This window comes from Orbicella faveolata, unplaced genomic scaffold (assembly GCF_042242905.1).
Source record: "Orbicella faveolata isolate gen_17 unplaced genomic scaffold, um_ofav_v1 contig_47, whole genome shotgun sequence".
NCBI classification, from domain to species: domain Eukaryota; kingdom Metazoa; phylum Cnidaria; class Anthozoa; order Scleractinia; family Merulinidae; genus Orbicella; species Orbicella faveolata.
The window spans coordinates 12,719,755-12,732,500 of record NW_028301577.1 but is presented as its reverse complement, the minus strand read 5'-3'; the positions used below and the strand labels follow the sequence as shown (position 1 = coordinate 12,732,500).

Below are 12,746 nucleotides of genomic sequence, written 5' to 3'. Positions count from 1 at the left end.
GCGATCCTAACATATAAATGGCGAGGATATTATATTTTTTACTCCAAAAAGATCAATTAAGGGGAAGAGACTAATTGAGGTGATTACTTCAAATGAGGATGAAAATGGTTGCTTTTTAGAAAGCTCTCTGGAAATATCGCATGTGGGGGGGGGGGGGGGGATGGTTCTCTTAGATAAATCAGGCGGGGGTGTGAGGCCCGCTTCCCAAAACCCTTACCCTTTTTATGGCAAAAATCCGTGATTTCCAGGGCAAAATCGATACCCCATCGGACCAAAAAAAAGACTGAAAAACCATACCCTTTGGGGCTGTACATACTTATATAGCCCATATAAGGGAGTATCACCCCTCCCCCCCCCCCCCACAGGATATCAGCCTGTTTTCAAAAAGGTTTCATTTGAATTTATCAAATCAGAGCTTGTTTCCCTTTTAAGTAAGCCATTTTTAACTTGATAAGGAAGAGTTGAAAGGCAAGGGATGGGATCACTTGCAATTAACTGATTAATCAAGGAGTTATTATTATGATATTCTCACATGTGATGATAATTGCAGTGCCCTTCTGCAACATAAACAATGATTTAAAAACAAATTGAAGTAAATCAGAAATACATGACTGGACAGTAAAATTGTATTATGACAATACGATTCAGACCTCTCTAAATTTTCAACTAAATAACTGTAAATGTATTGAAAAAACGATGAGAAATAAATTTACACTGAATGCCACTACCACTTAACTTGCAGATCATCAATCTTGTCAATGATGATACATTAGTGAGCATAGAAATGCTGGAACAGTACTTTCTAGAAGCAACATACTCCCTTTGTATCAAAAGATACCAAACGAAACTGGAAAATGGTACCAGCACCGAAGATGGAGGGCCAATTATTACATCATTAATACTAAAAGGCCTTCGTTGTGAGGCCTTGACAAGAGGGAAGGTAAGGTAGATTTTGCCTTTAAATAATTATCGTTAACCTTTCAAATGTCTTTGAATTAACATTTCATGTTATAGCAGCACCTAAAAAGACGTAATATTTGTTGGTCACCTTGCATTGGTAATGGCAATGTGTTTACAACATGGCTGTGAAATGTACGAGACTATAGACCAGTTCATGTGTACAAGAATATACAAGGACTTTTTCATAACATGGTTTCTGAAATATGGTAAATTTTTCACCAAACACTTGATAGTTAGGTCCCTAAAGTGCATTTGCAACACTGAATAATGATGTTGTTGTCGCCTTATAAAAAAAAAAAATAATAAAGCTGTGCTATAAATGCCCAACAAAATTATATAAAATTCCAGCACATATTTTGTAGTTTGGGTAAAACTAAAACAACTAAAACAACTAAAACAACTAAAATTTACTACTAATTTTTTTTTTTGGTTTTAGCTGTTGACTTGCATAAACCCCAGCATCACATTCAATCTTAAGACACCTGATCAAGGGGAAAAGAAGTTCAATGGACTGGCTGTGGCATTGGCTCCCTTCTTGGCAAAGCTGAGCAACCATGGCCTGGACACTATGGCACCCCAAGACCGAATCAAACAAGATATAAAGAACCATGGTCTTGGGGTAACCACAAAAGCCAAGCAGGTATTCAATGCCAACGACGACGGTGCCACCATTTCCAGGTGCAAGGCAGCAAAGGATACCACAGTTTTTAGGAACTGTGTCTTCATTAAAAGAAGCGCATTCAGACCAGAAGCATGGGAGGAGTTTGCGACATGTAATTATTACTCACTACTTTTTCTTGATCCAGATAGTTGTTGCACAAGACAAAATGCTTGCCAAATTAGAATTTACAAACCAAACAACCATCAGGGAAGTGCTAAACCTGATTTCAGTTTATGGTAATAACATACTAAGCTTAGTGAGGATTCCAATGTGAAAATGTAAAATAATTGAAAATCTTGAATACTCTTAGCTATCTATTTTTGCAGATTTTGGATTGATTGATAAGAAATCAAAAGATACTCAGCCATCACTACCAGCTGCAGTGCTATCTCCACCAGATTCAGTGCTGTTGCCCCCAGCTGTCGTAACATCGTCACCAGCTGCAGTACAGTCGCCAGTAGCTGCAGTGCCATCGTCACCAGCTGCAGTACTATCTCCACCAGCTTCAGTTCTGTTGCCACCAGCTATAGTAACATCGTCACCAGCTGTAGTACAGTCACCACCAGCTGCAGTGCTATCGCGACAGGTTGCAGTGCTGTCATCACCAGCTGCAGTCCCATCTACCACAGCTGAGGTATTGAAGTCATCAGTTGCAGCACCATCACCACCAGCTGTAGTTTTGCCAAAACCAGCTGCAGTACCATCTCCACCAGCTATAGCAACATCGTCACCAGCTGTAGTACAGTCACCACTAGCTGCAGTGCCATCGTCACCACCTGCAGTGCAGTCTTCATCAGATGCACTGTTGTGGCCACCAGCTGCAGTGCTATCGCGACAGGTTGCAGTGCTGTCATCACCAGCTGCAGTGCCATCTACCACAGCTGAGGTACTGAAGTCATCAGTTGCTGCGCCATCACCACCAGCTGTAGTTTTGCAAAAACCAGCTGCAGTGCCATCTCCACCTGTTCCAGTGCTGTCACCACCAGCCGCTGAGCCAAATGTGTTGTTGTCAACACCACCAGCAGCTACACTGCAGTCACCACATTCAAATACACTAGCGTCACCAACAGCTACACCACTGTCACCAGGATTAAATGAATTGAATGATAGTGGCATTGGCTTATTAGTAGGTGAGTGAAATTTATTTGAACCCTTACCTCTGAGTCCTACCAACAGGAAACACAACATTATGTGTTGAAGTAAATTAGTAAATTAGACCTGAAGATATCATTGGTTAATCAATAATAAATGTAATTCTGGACAATATATCAGCATGAAATTATTTGCATACCAAAATGCTACCTGAAATATATTTCCCCATTTTTAGATATTAATGCATTAACCAATTTTGATTTACTCAGCAGAATCTGATCCTATAAATGAAGACGATTTAACGAGAACTCTAAATGAAAGGTCTAAGACAAGAACTGTCAATGTGAAACCAAAAAAGACAAAAAATTCAGGTATTTATTAATTTAACTAAATAAAATTTATAATATACTCAGAAAGGCAACGGTCACACAACCTCCAGTCCTTCTAGCATGCTTTAAACAAAAATTCCATCCTAAATTTTATATGCATTACAAGTTATGGTTTTGGTTAGTTGTCACAGAATGAGTAGTCTCTTTAGCATCTGTATAAGATATTAATAAGATTAATACAGTAATTTGATTTTGATTACCACCAGTGGAACCTGATGCAGAAGAATTAACCACATCTGTCAATGGTAAAACAAGCTCACCAAACATCATCATAGAGCCGACTTCAAGAAAACGAAAATCATCAGGTATTTAGAACTAACGATTCATTGAAGAACTTAAAGTACCCCTTCATCTTCTGCAATCCCAGCATGTGCTATAAGTGAAAAAAAGGTTCAATGAACTAGTATCTTAAAATTTAATGCAATACATTACAGATCCCAGCCCTTAATTTGCAGTGTTTTGTTCAGCATAGATCATGCAGTATTCTCATTTATGTCCTTTAGTCCTAATTCTGCTCCAAAAAATGCTCTGCAATCGAGATGGATCATCACTGGGCTTGCCTAAAAGCTGGTTTTCACTAGAGCATAAGCACAAGCACAAGCATAATCATAAGCACAAGTGAAAACAGCTGTGACATAAACGTAAGCATAAGCAGAAACATAAGAAGAACGAACCCACTTATTTGTCTTGTGCTGTTTTCACTAGTAACGTGCTTGACATAAACATAAGCATAAGCACAAGAAAAAGGAACAGTTCTGTGTTTCCTGTGCTTATGTTTATGCTTACGTCGGGTGCGTCACTAGTGAAAACTGCACAAGACAAATAAGTGGGGTCGTTCTTCTTATGTTTCTGCTTATGCTTATGGTTATGTCAAAGCTGTTTTCACTTGTGCTTATGCTTATGCTTATGCTTGTGCTTGTGGTTATGTTCTAGTGAAAACCAGCCTTTATACAAAGCATGTAATTACACACAAAATGACAAATCTACACTAAATCTACTAGTGTAAATTAGCCGTACATTCTCTCTCTGTAATTTATGATCTAATTTCCTTTCTGTTTACACTCATAGAGCATACCACAGAGTACAAGTACTGTTGTTGCAAACTGGTACATCAAGTTATTATAAATAATTAGAAATACAAAATAATGTAGTCATCACTTCATAAATTAATAATAAATACTTATGAGTTCACTCAATGATATATGATGTCTCCCATAGCCTAATACAGTTTAACCCCAAGCCTATGTTTACCTACACTCAATCTTGTTACGCTATAAAGAAACACTGCCCTTTAACCAACCATAAGCACTTACAAGTAAACAGCCCTCTCACATGAATGGATTTTTGTGTGTGTGTGTGTGTGTGTGGTCCATAAGGACATCAAACTTCTGGATACTGTAAATGCAACTAATACATTTGTAATGCTTAAATAATGACCACAACTATTTATACGTAGACTGCTGAAAAATTATTGCTCATTAATCCAATCAATAAATTGAAATATGTCTACCTTCAAACAGGAGAAGTCCAAATCTGAAGAGGACAACATGATAATATGCGAGAACAAAAAACGCAAAAGAGATACAAAGGTAACTAAGAGAAATCAGACTTCCTTGAATAGAGTTCCGTTGATGATTACCGGCACTTAATATCTGAACTTCCAAAATTAAGGGGTTATTGAAGATTTTGCTTCCTACTGGATGTGCTTTGCTAATTAGAGAGCTCCACAAAATAGAGATATTATTAGTCTTTGACTAGAAATATGAAATAATGGCACTGTTGCAACATGCTAATAAAGTTGAACCCCTCGTAAGTGATGCAATCAGAATTCGAAGAGTAGCGGTAACTAGAGCTGTTGCCTGGAACTGTGCTTAAGTTTTAAAGTTTTCTTTCCTACAATTGTTAAGTTTAAAAATAAAGTGAAAGGATTAACGTATTAAAGGATTAACACCATGAAATGATTGATAATATTTAATTGTTTTTTTTTAGTGTCCAGGAAACCGATATTATCACCTACAGTGCCTAAACCTGACAAGGGTGCCCGAAGAAAATCCCTGGTTAGTTCAGAACAATTATCATTGACTCAATGAATGAGACATTTGTCTGATTGTAGTTTTGTGCTAAGGATAGGAAAATGTGAAAATCAAAGCATGTTCTAAAAATGGCAGTGAAATGACATGGATATGCAACATTGACTAATATGACGAAAATGCAAGAGTAAAGCTCTCTGGTCTGTCTATCTATCTATCTATCTATCTATCTATCTATCTATCTATCTATCTATCTATCTATCTATCTATCTATCTATCTATCTATCTATCTATCTATATATATATATATGTAACATATATATATATATATATACACAACATTTGTTAAAAATATTTGGGCAACTTGAACAATGTTTTATAGTCCTCCTTCCACTAATCATTCTCAGTAATAATGTAATTAGTTTACCGGAAAAAAAAGGTAATGAACTCTTCGTCTTTTCCCTTACAACTTTCAGGTTCTGTCCTCTATGCAAGGCTAGGCTGAACAAATGGTAATTTTGAAGAAGGAACAAAGAGCAACTGATAAAATAAATAAAAAAAGACTTTTGTCAGAAATAACTTAAATGTGTATTTTTCAATCGGTAGTTATGGGTGCATTGTGAAGTGAAGTGAATTGCATATGTCCTAGACAATCTGCTTTGGATCCAACACAACAAAACGAACTCCTTTTTAAGTAACCCTTTGACAAGATAAATTTTTGTCAGATGATCACTATGTGTAATCTACCATTTGAAAGATGTTTAAAATTTAGAAAGTGATAGAAATGCAAACAATAAATCAGGGGTTAATAACTTGGTTTGTCCGAGCTTCTGGAAATAGCAGTTGGTCACCAAGCATTTTTTCAATTGTCAAACAGAAACCAATGTGACATTTTGGATGAACACCTTGTTTACACACCAAAAGGACTCAATGTTCTGATTTGAAGATCTTGTTTACCAATCATGCTTGCTTTGAAACACGCTTTAATCTCTTGATTATAGAGGCCCGTGTCTTTTCACGATGTAGATGTAATAGACTTTGCAGGCTTGCATAAACTGTAGCTTTGAACATCACCCATAATACATTGCTAAGCACTCTAAGACTTATTATTTCATCTGTGCCAATCGGCTGAGTAATCAGTGGTTAGCACTGTACCAGTCATGTAAAGTGCAAAAATAGAAACCTTAAAACACACCAGTAACAAAAGAGATGATAAGTTGTAAGGAGACAACAATGGAGGTTGCTATCTGCACATGATCTGTGTTCATAAGACAGCAATGATTTATTATATTTACATGTAACAGATTAAAAAAGACCATGAAATTATACTGATTTCCCGGTTTAACCTGGCCAGTCTAACCCTTCAAAGTGTTACATCTAATTCTAAATCTCACTAAGAAACTGACATATTTCCGTTGTGTTTGCTACAGCCAACTCTTGAGATATTTGTACACCAGACACTTAAAACACAAAACAATGAGCAAAATTTAAAACTTATCAGACTGCAAACCCATTCACAGGAAAAATAACATGACTTTGAACACAATAAAAGAAGTGTTCCTTGCCATCCATCCTTTGATTCATTGGAACACAATATTTAACAATGAATTTATAAGCAGCATACTATTATATATCAGACATATGAAAAATTTTGCATGCATAACAGGGCCTAATATTAAGTGAGACTGATGATATTGATCAATCACTGTCAGTCATGGCCAGTTTTGCACGACGTACCATGAGCCTTCGGCAGAAGAGGCCTCATGTCATTACTATAACACATAACTGTGTACTGGTTCCGACGTTTAACTAAACGGTGCAAATAAAATAGGTGGTGTACCTTCGGCATAGCACACAATATTTTCTTGAATCGGGATAGCCATACAAATGTTTGTTCAGCTGCCATTGTATTTCCTTCTGGAAGTTCCTCTTTCAGTGTGGCTGGGCTGTACTTTTCCTGGCACATTTTGTCCTTGTGGTTGCGAATATGCAGACTATCAATAATCTTTTTTATTGACAGCCACGCTTTGTCCCAAGGAGATGGCCAAGGCAGAGGATTCCGGGCTGCTTTCAAGTCATCCAAATGGCACATGTTGTCGTAGGCCAAAAACACTTTGCCCCAGTTGAGTGGATTTATCCCCTTCAAAATGGTAAACAGCCATGATAGGACAATGATAAACACCTGAGATGGGCTTTCTGACCTATTGTATCATAAAGTAATTAACTATTTATAAGTGAGTTCAGAAATTTTGTAATAATTATGAACATACGATACATGTACATGTATTAATGGAACCCCATTAATAGGGTTACCATTACGCTGACCAAAGAAAGTTTCTTATAAGAGTGGTCTACTGTACATGTATATTCTTAAATGGTTTCATCAATTGTATAATTGAACTTCTGACCAAATATTCTAAAACAAGCATCTGGAATAAAGAAAAAATTTTAAAAAAATCGAAACTGCAATCAGTAGATGTATACAATGATGGGAAAAGTCACATGTTTAAATAGTATTTTATTTTATTCCAGTGACACAATTTTGAATATTGAGATGAACGAAAAAAGTGTATTTAACTGTTTTTGTACTTACTTAAATAGAGGGCTCCACTTATCAATTATTCCACCTCCTCTGACAACAAAAAGGTGGCCTCTGGACCACTTTTGGAGTCTCTGTTTTCCACCTGTCTCTTTGTTACAAGAGGTTGGCTGAGGTTCACTACAGTCCTGCAGAACATTTGTCAATGCACTATGCTCCTTTTCAATAAACCCAGTGTTTCCTGTTAAAAAAGGACAAAACTACCATCGGTATTTTTCATGATAGCAGTACCAAAGAAATAATTGTTAACATAGACACTGACTTTTTTGGGGAAAAAAATATGCTCTAATAGATCCTTTTCATAAATGGCTGCCAATTATAAATTCTTTAGTAAGTATTAAAATTAGCCTGAATAACCACATTCTTGAGTTGATAATGCAAAAGAATTTTTACTCCCAAATGAGTTTAATGAGGCTAATGTAAATGCATATGCAAGAATGTCAAATTGACAGCCATTTATGAAATGGGTCTATGGGATGGACCAACAATAATTATTGCAGATCCATTCTGAAATAAGAATACATTAAAAAAATGGTTCTAACTAATTAAAAAGACAATATAAAGAAGGTCAGAATAGCTTGTGCATAACACATATGAAACATTAACCATGCTGACCAACTACACATGTATCACCAATTGTTAAACAGCTATGCTTTTATGGTTACTTTTGTGTCCACTTTTGTGGCCAGTTATCAAAGTTCAACAATTATTATCAATTATAATAATACTTTTAAAACCCCTATTCCCAGGCCACCCATATTAACCCCACACCCAACTTTTTGCCACCCAAAGTTAAAAACTTTGTATTAGAAAAGGCAGTGGCAGATAAGAGTCTAAAAAAGAAGTTGACCAGGAATAAAAACAATCATGCACATGATTGTTTTGAATTAAGTCAGGTTCACTGAGAAATTAGCCAACAGTGAAAAATATTCATGGTTCATCAATCTCTATTAAGCGGACAACTAATCCCTAGTAAGGGCCAGCTCCCATTACCCCAAGGCTGGCCTCTTAATAGGGGTTTAACTGTATGTAATTTCAGAGAGGAATAAACAGGAGAGATATCTTAGGCAAGAAAACCGACATAATGGCTGGTCAATAGGGTCTAGCTCGTTTTTTGTAGAGTTCCTCTCAAAACACACCCAAGGGAAATTCAGAAAAGATTTTTCACAGGACCTGTACCGTCTTACTGACGAGAACAATGTATACCTAATAATTATTATATGATTGCACTATCTTGAAATTATAGTTTGGTATTGTATATATGCACCTAGGATAAACTGTCAAATATAGCAATTCACCTTGCGCCTCAAGTGTACTGTTTCCAATGCGGGAATCTGCTTCATTTCCCAGCAGTGATACCACCTCCTCAACTTTTGCAACATCCTTGTCCAGGTAATCTAAAGCTTTATCGTCACCTGTTAAAATGCGAGAAAAACCAGGTTGATGTCAAAAAATAACAATGCAGTCTTCAGTTGTTCTTCAGTACAGAACCCCATATTAAATAAAGCTCTAATATCTGAAAGCACTGTAATTTAATTTCATTTTTTTTTCAAGTTAATATACCTGATAGAAGCAAGTCATGATATATTAACATCTAAAAGGTCTTGATCAATGTATTTGATAAATTGTACACATTACATCCTTCGAGGGAAAGAAATATCGCTTACAAAAGCATGAATATGAAAGTAAACTTTAGTATGAGAAATTAATGGAGAATGCCTATAAATCTAATTTCACAAATTGTAGTCCAAATGTGCCAATTGGCGCTCTTAGGGGCCCTATGATTAGCTAATTAAGAAAAGCTACAGCATACTGTATGCCTAATTACTCATTTATCAACCCAAATTAGTTAGGTAAAGTGTAGTACCTGAATTGTCATGCTTGATACCACAGTGTTTCAGGAACCCATGGATATCAGTTGGAACTTCAGGGTGCTTCTCATTAAGGTAGTTCACATGCTCTGTTCAAAATGCCTTGCCAAATTGTGGTGTATTTGTACATACATTCGGGTAGTTCAAGAGAGGAAGCCCACGGATGAAGTTCTGTTCAGTGTGACACAAAAGAAGTCATCTCATGCATTTAAAAGAGATTGAAATCAAAATAATACATGTACAGCCTCAACACCTGATAAAATCTGTTTATTTTTGCCATTAAACACAATGATGAAAAATTGCTAAATAATTCAATAAAAACAAGCAAATACACTGGCAAGATGCTCATTTACAAAAAAAAAAATACTTTTTTGTTTGAATTACACATTATTTACTTGGTAGGGAGTGAGTAATGCTCATTAGCCAGATATAGTGAACCAATCATGTGGCTTGAGACACCAAGGTCACCGGGCTGTGTGTATATACAAATAGTTATTAATCATAATAATATTATTAATTGCTGAAATTGAATAAATACCTTTCTTTGCATCATGCAATGAGAAAACATTAGCTTCCACTGCCCGTCTATTACCCACAGTCTACCACAACCTACATCATTAATTTTCACGAAAGGAGAAAAATTATTTAATATGTACCATATACCATCAGAACAGGGCTCAACACTAACACTTAGCCATTTTTCACTGAGAAATAAGTGTACTGCTTGGAAAGTCAAATATCGAAAATGAACCAAGATAATGTAGTTCACCCAATCCAGAAAGTAACCTTAATGCTAAAAAGGCAAAAAAAAAATCATTGACAAATGATAGAAATAACCAACTGACATAATTTGACATCTTCAAAAGGTTGATTTTACAACATTCTAGCATTTACTGATCCACCATATCAATGGAGTATTGAGAGAGCTGCCAAGTGGGTCTGGGAATGATAATTACATGTGGTATGATGTAATCAAATCCATCATTTTGGATTCCTTCTTTGGCCTCTAGCAGATACGTGTTGTGAAGGAACCCGTGAAGAAATGAGTCTACCATGGTTAGCAGCTTCCATATCAAACTCCATTTTGTAAAGTAAAATTTTGAGATCGACAGTAAAATTTGAAATCTACTTTCTGAAGTTTAATGTGGTGTAAAAAGGTAGTAACAAGCCATGCAGAATACAATCAATGGAAAAGGGATAGAATTAAATGGAGCACAGCAAAGGCTGTCCGCCGTGATTATAATCTGAAGCCAATTAAAACAGTATCAAAACAGTATTACACTTTTTATAATAACCTCTACTAAGAAAGGATTGGGAAGAAAGCATAATATTAGAAAATCTTGTCACACCCAGCCTGGATGCACCTCACTATAGTTGCCACTCATAATAGCTGGTTGCAAGCAATTACTGAAAGCACTGGTGCATTTGACAAATAAAACTCTTACCTCTTGCCTTACAAGCATCTGAACAGTCATCAGATGAATGACTATACACACCCTTGGCCCTTATCTTGTCAACTTCCTCCATCACTTTCTCTCTGTCCTCATTCTTTTTCATCATCCCAAAGAAGTCAAGGCTTCCAAGTTCTCTTAGTTCTAATTCCAGTTCCCCATTCCAAAATGCCGATGCACACTGCTTTTCTCCATATTCTAAGAGAGATAAACATGCGTTTAACAGTTACCTTTATTGGTTAGGAAAATTTAGTATAAGCCACTGTGGCTTAAATAACAATACACAGAAACACCATAAGAAAGGATCTATCCCAAATCTCATATAGTTTTGGCCTAAAATTCATGTATCCTGTTAATCCCAATGGGGAAAATTAAGGATTACCTCGTTCGATAATACGCTTTATCTAGTATAAATTTTGCATTAAATTTTTCCCCAAAATATCCGGCATCTGGTAATTTATTACCGAAATATACCACATCCCAAACAAACCTAATAGAGACTCTACATAATCAGAAGTCATTTTCCAATTGGTATATCATTTAACTCATACAATTCATATGCTTTTACTCATATCATACAACAAACTATAACAAACTGATCAAATTAAATGAGTTGTCTTTGTTTTAGTCATGGACTATTTTAAAAGAAATAAAAAACATATTCTCCATGTTTCTATAGAGTTTATAAAGAGCAATGTCTCACCTGTAAAAACATGCAATAAAATTTTGGGGCAGTTAAAACTGTAAAATGTTACAAGAAGAAGTTTAAGCTGTGCTTTTGTCAACAAAGACCGCCGTCCTAATTAGCATAATAACGTGAAAATAACGATGCACAGAGAAAATAATGATATATTCCACTTACCTCGCGACATGTCGACAACTGGATGTTCCACGATGCCTCATGTTATATTTCCAGTATGTTTCAGCCACATTTTCGGTGATTAGTGTACGAAATCACTCTCAGACATCGCCACGGTTAAGCAGATTTCAACTCTCCGAAGCCCGCTTCATAACATCTATCAATATTATTTGTCTTTCGCCTCATAAGCCGCCGTTTACAAGAAGTTTAACAATTTGCTGAGATCCTAACTGATCCAGAAGTCTGTTAGCAGCCTTTAAAATCCTCCTCTTAATCGAGGATTCTCATCAAGAACTCGTTTAAGCTCAGTTCTGTTTTGATATGTTGTGCACCCGCCATTATTCCACAGATTGCGTTACATTTGACAAATGCACATTCCAACGGGTAGGGGTAGGGAGGGTAGGAAGTGAAAATGTAACCGACATTAAAGCCATTTTACGCATTTCTGTGTCTAAACTAGTAACTGGCTTTCCCAGAATGATTTGAACACGAGCTTCTGCTTGCAGGGATTTTCTAGGTTATTTTTGCAGGGTACGGGGGGGGGGGGGGGGGTCGTGTATTAAAAAAAAAAAAAAAAAAAAAAAGGGGAAAACGATAGACAGTATCAAGTCGAAAGATTATGATCTGTGTATCTTGATCAGCTTTCTCAGTTCATCAGTGAGGCCCTATTAAGGGTTTTCAGGATACTGGATATTTGGGTAAAAAATTAACAGGATGCGAGAAAGTTAGGGGAAAAATTAATGGGGTAGAGCATGTTTAGATCAGACAAAGCGGGACAGTTGTGTCTTTCGCTGCCGGAAGTGCCATCAAACTTTGCAAAAGACAACAGACTGA

At 36.3% G+C, this 12,746-nt stretch overlaps 1 protein-coding gene and 1 pseudogene across 2 annotated transcripts in view; one reads left to right on the top strand and one right to left on the bottom strand.

Moving 5' to 3' along the window:
- The window catches only part of LOC110066181 (uncharacterized), a 10,349-nt gene extending 4,638 nt beyond the window's left edge, over positions 1 to 5,711 (top strand). The window contains exons 7-15 of the mRNA XM_089279399.1: positions 743 to 940; positions 1,397 to 1,733; positions 1,948 to 2,751; positions 2,983 to 3,084; positions 3,309 to 3,407; positions 4,171 to 4,208; positions 4,623 to 4,691; positions 5,092 to 5,159; positions 5,609 to 5,711. Of these exons, the coding sequence (XP_089135525.1) occupies positions 743 to 940; positions 1,397 to 1,733; positions 1,948 to 2,751; positions 2,983 to 3,084; positions 3,309 to 3,407; positions 4,171 to 4,208; positions 4,623 to 4,691; positions 5,092 to 5,159; positions 5,609 to 5,648 (1,755 nt within the window). The 3' untranslated portion in view covers positions 5,649 to 5,711. The remainder of the gene's footprint in view (positions 1 to 742; positions 941 to 1,396; positions 1,734 to 1,947; positions 2,752 to 2,982; positions 3,085 to 3,308; positions 3,408 to 4,170; positions 4,209 to 4,622; positions 4,692 to 5,091; positions 5,160 to 5,608) is intronic.
- A 655-nt stretch (positions 5,712 to 6,366) lies between these two features.
- On the bottom strand, positions 6,367 to 12,258 carry LOC149097215 (uncharacterized; annotated as a pseudogene). Its single transcript, XR_016204128.1, has 7 exons — positions 11,916 to 12,258; positions 11,048 to 11,251; positions 10,141 to 10,211; positions 9,599 to 9,773; positions 9,030 to 9,146; positions 7,726 to 7,912; positions 6,367 to 7,272 (listed from the first exon to the last, which is right to left on the bottom strand). The product of XR_016204128.1 is annotated as an uncharacterized LOC149097215 (transcript).
- Between the last annotated feature and the right edge of the window lie 488 nt (positions 12,259 to 12,746).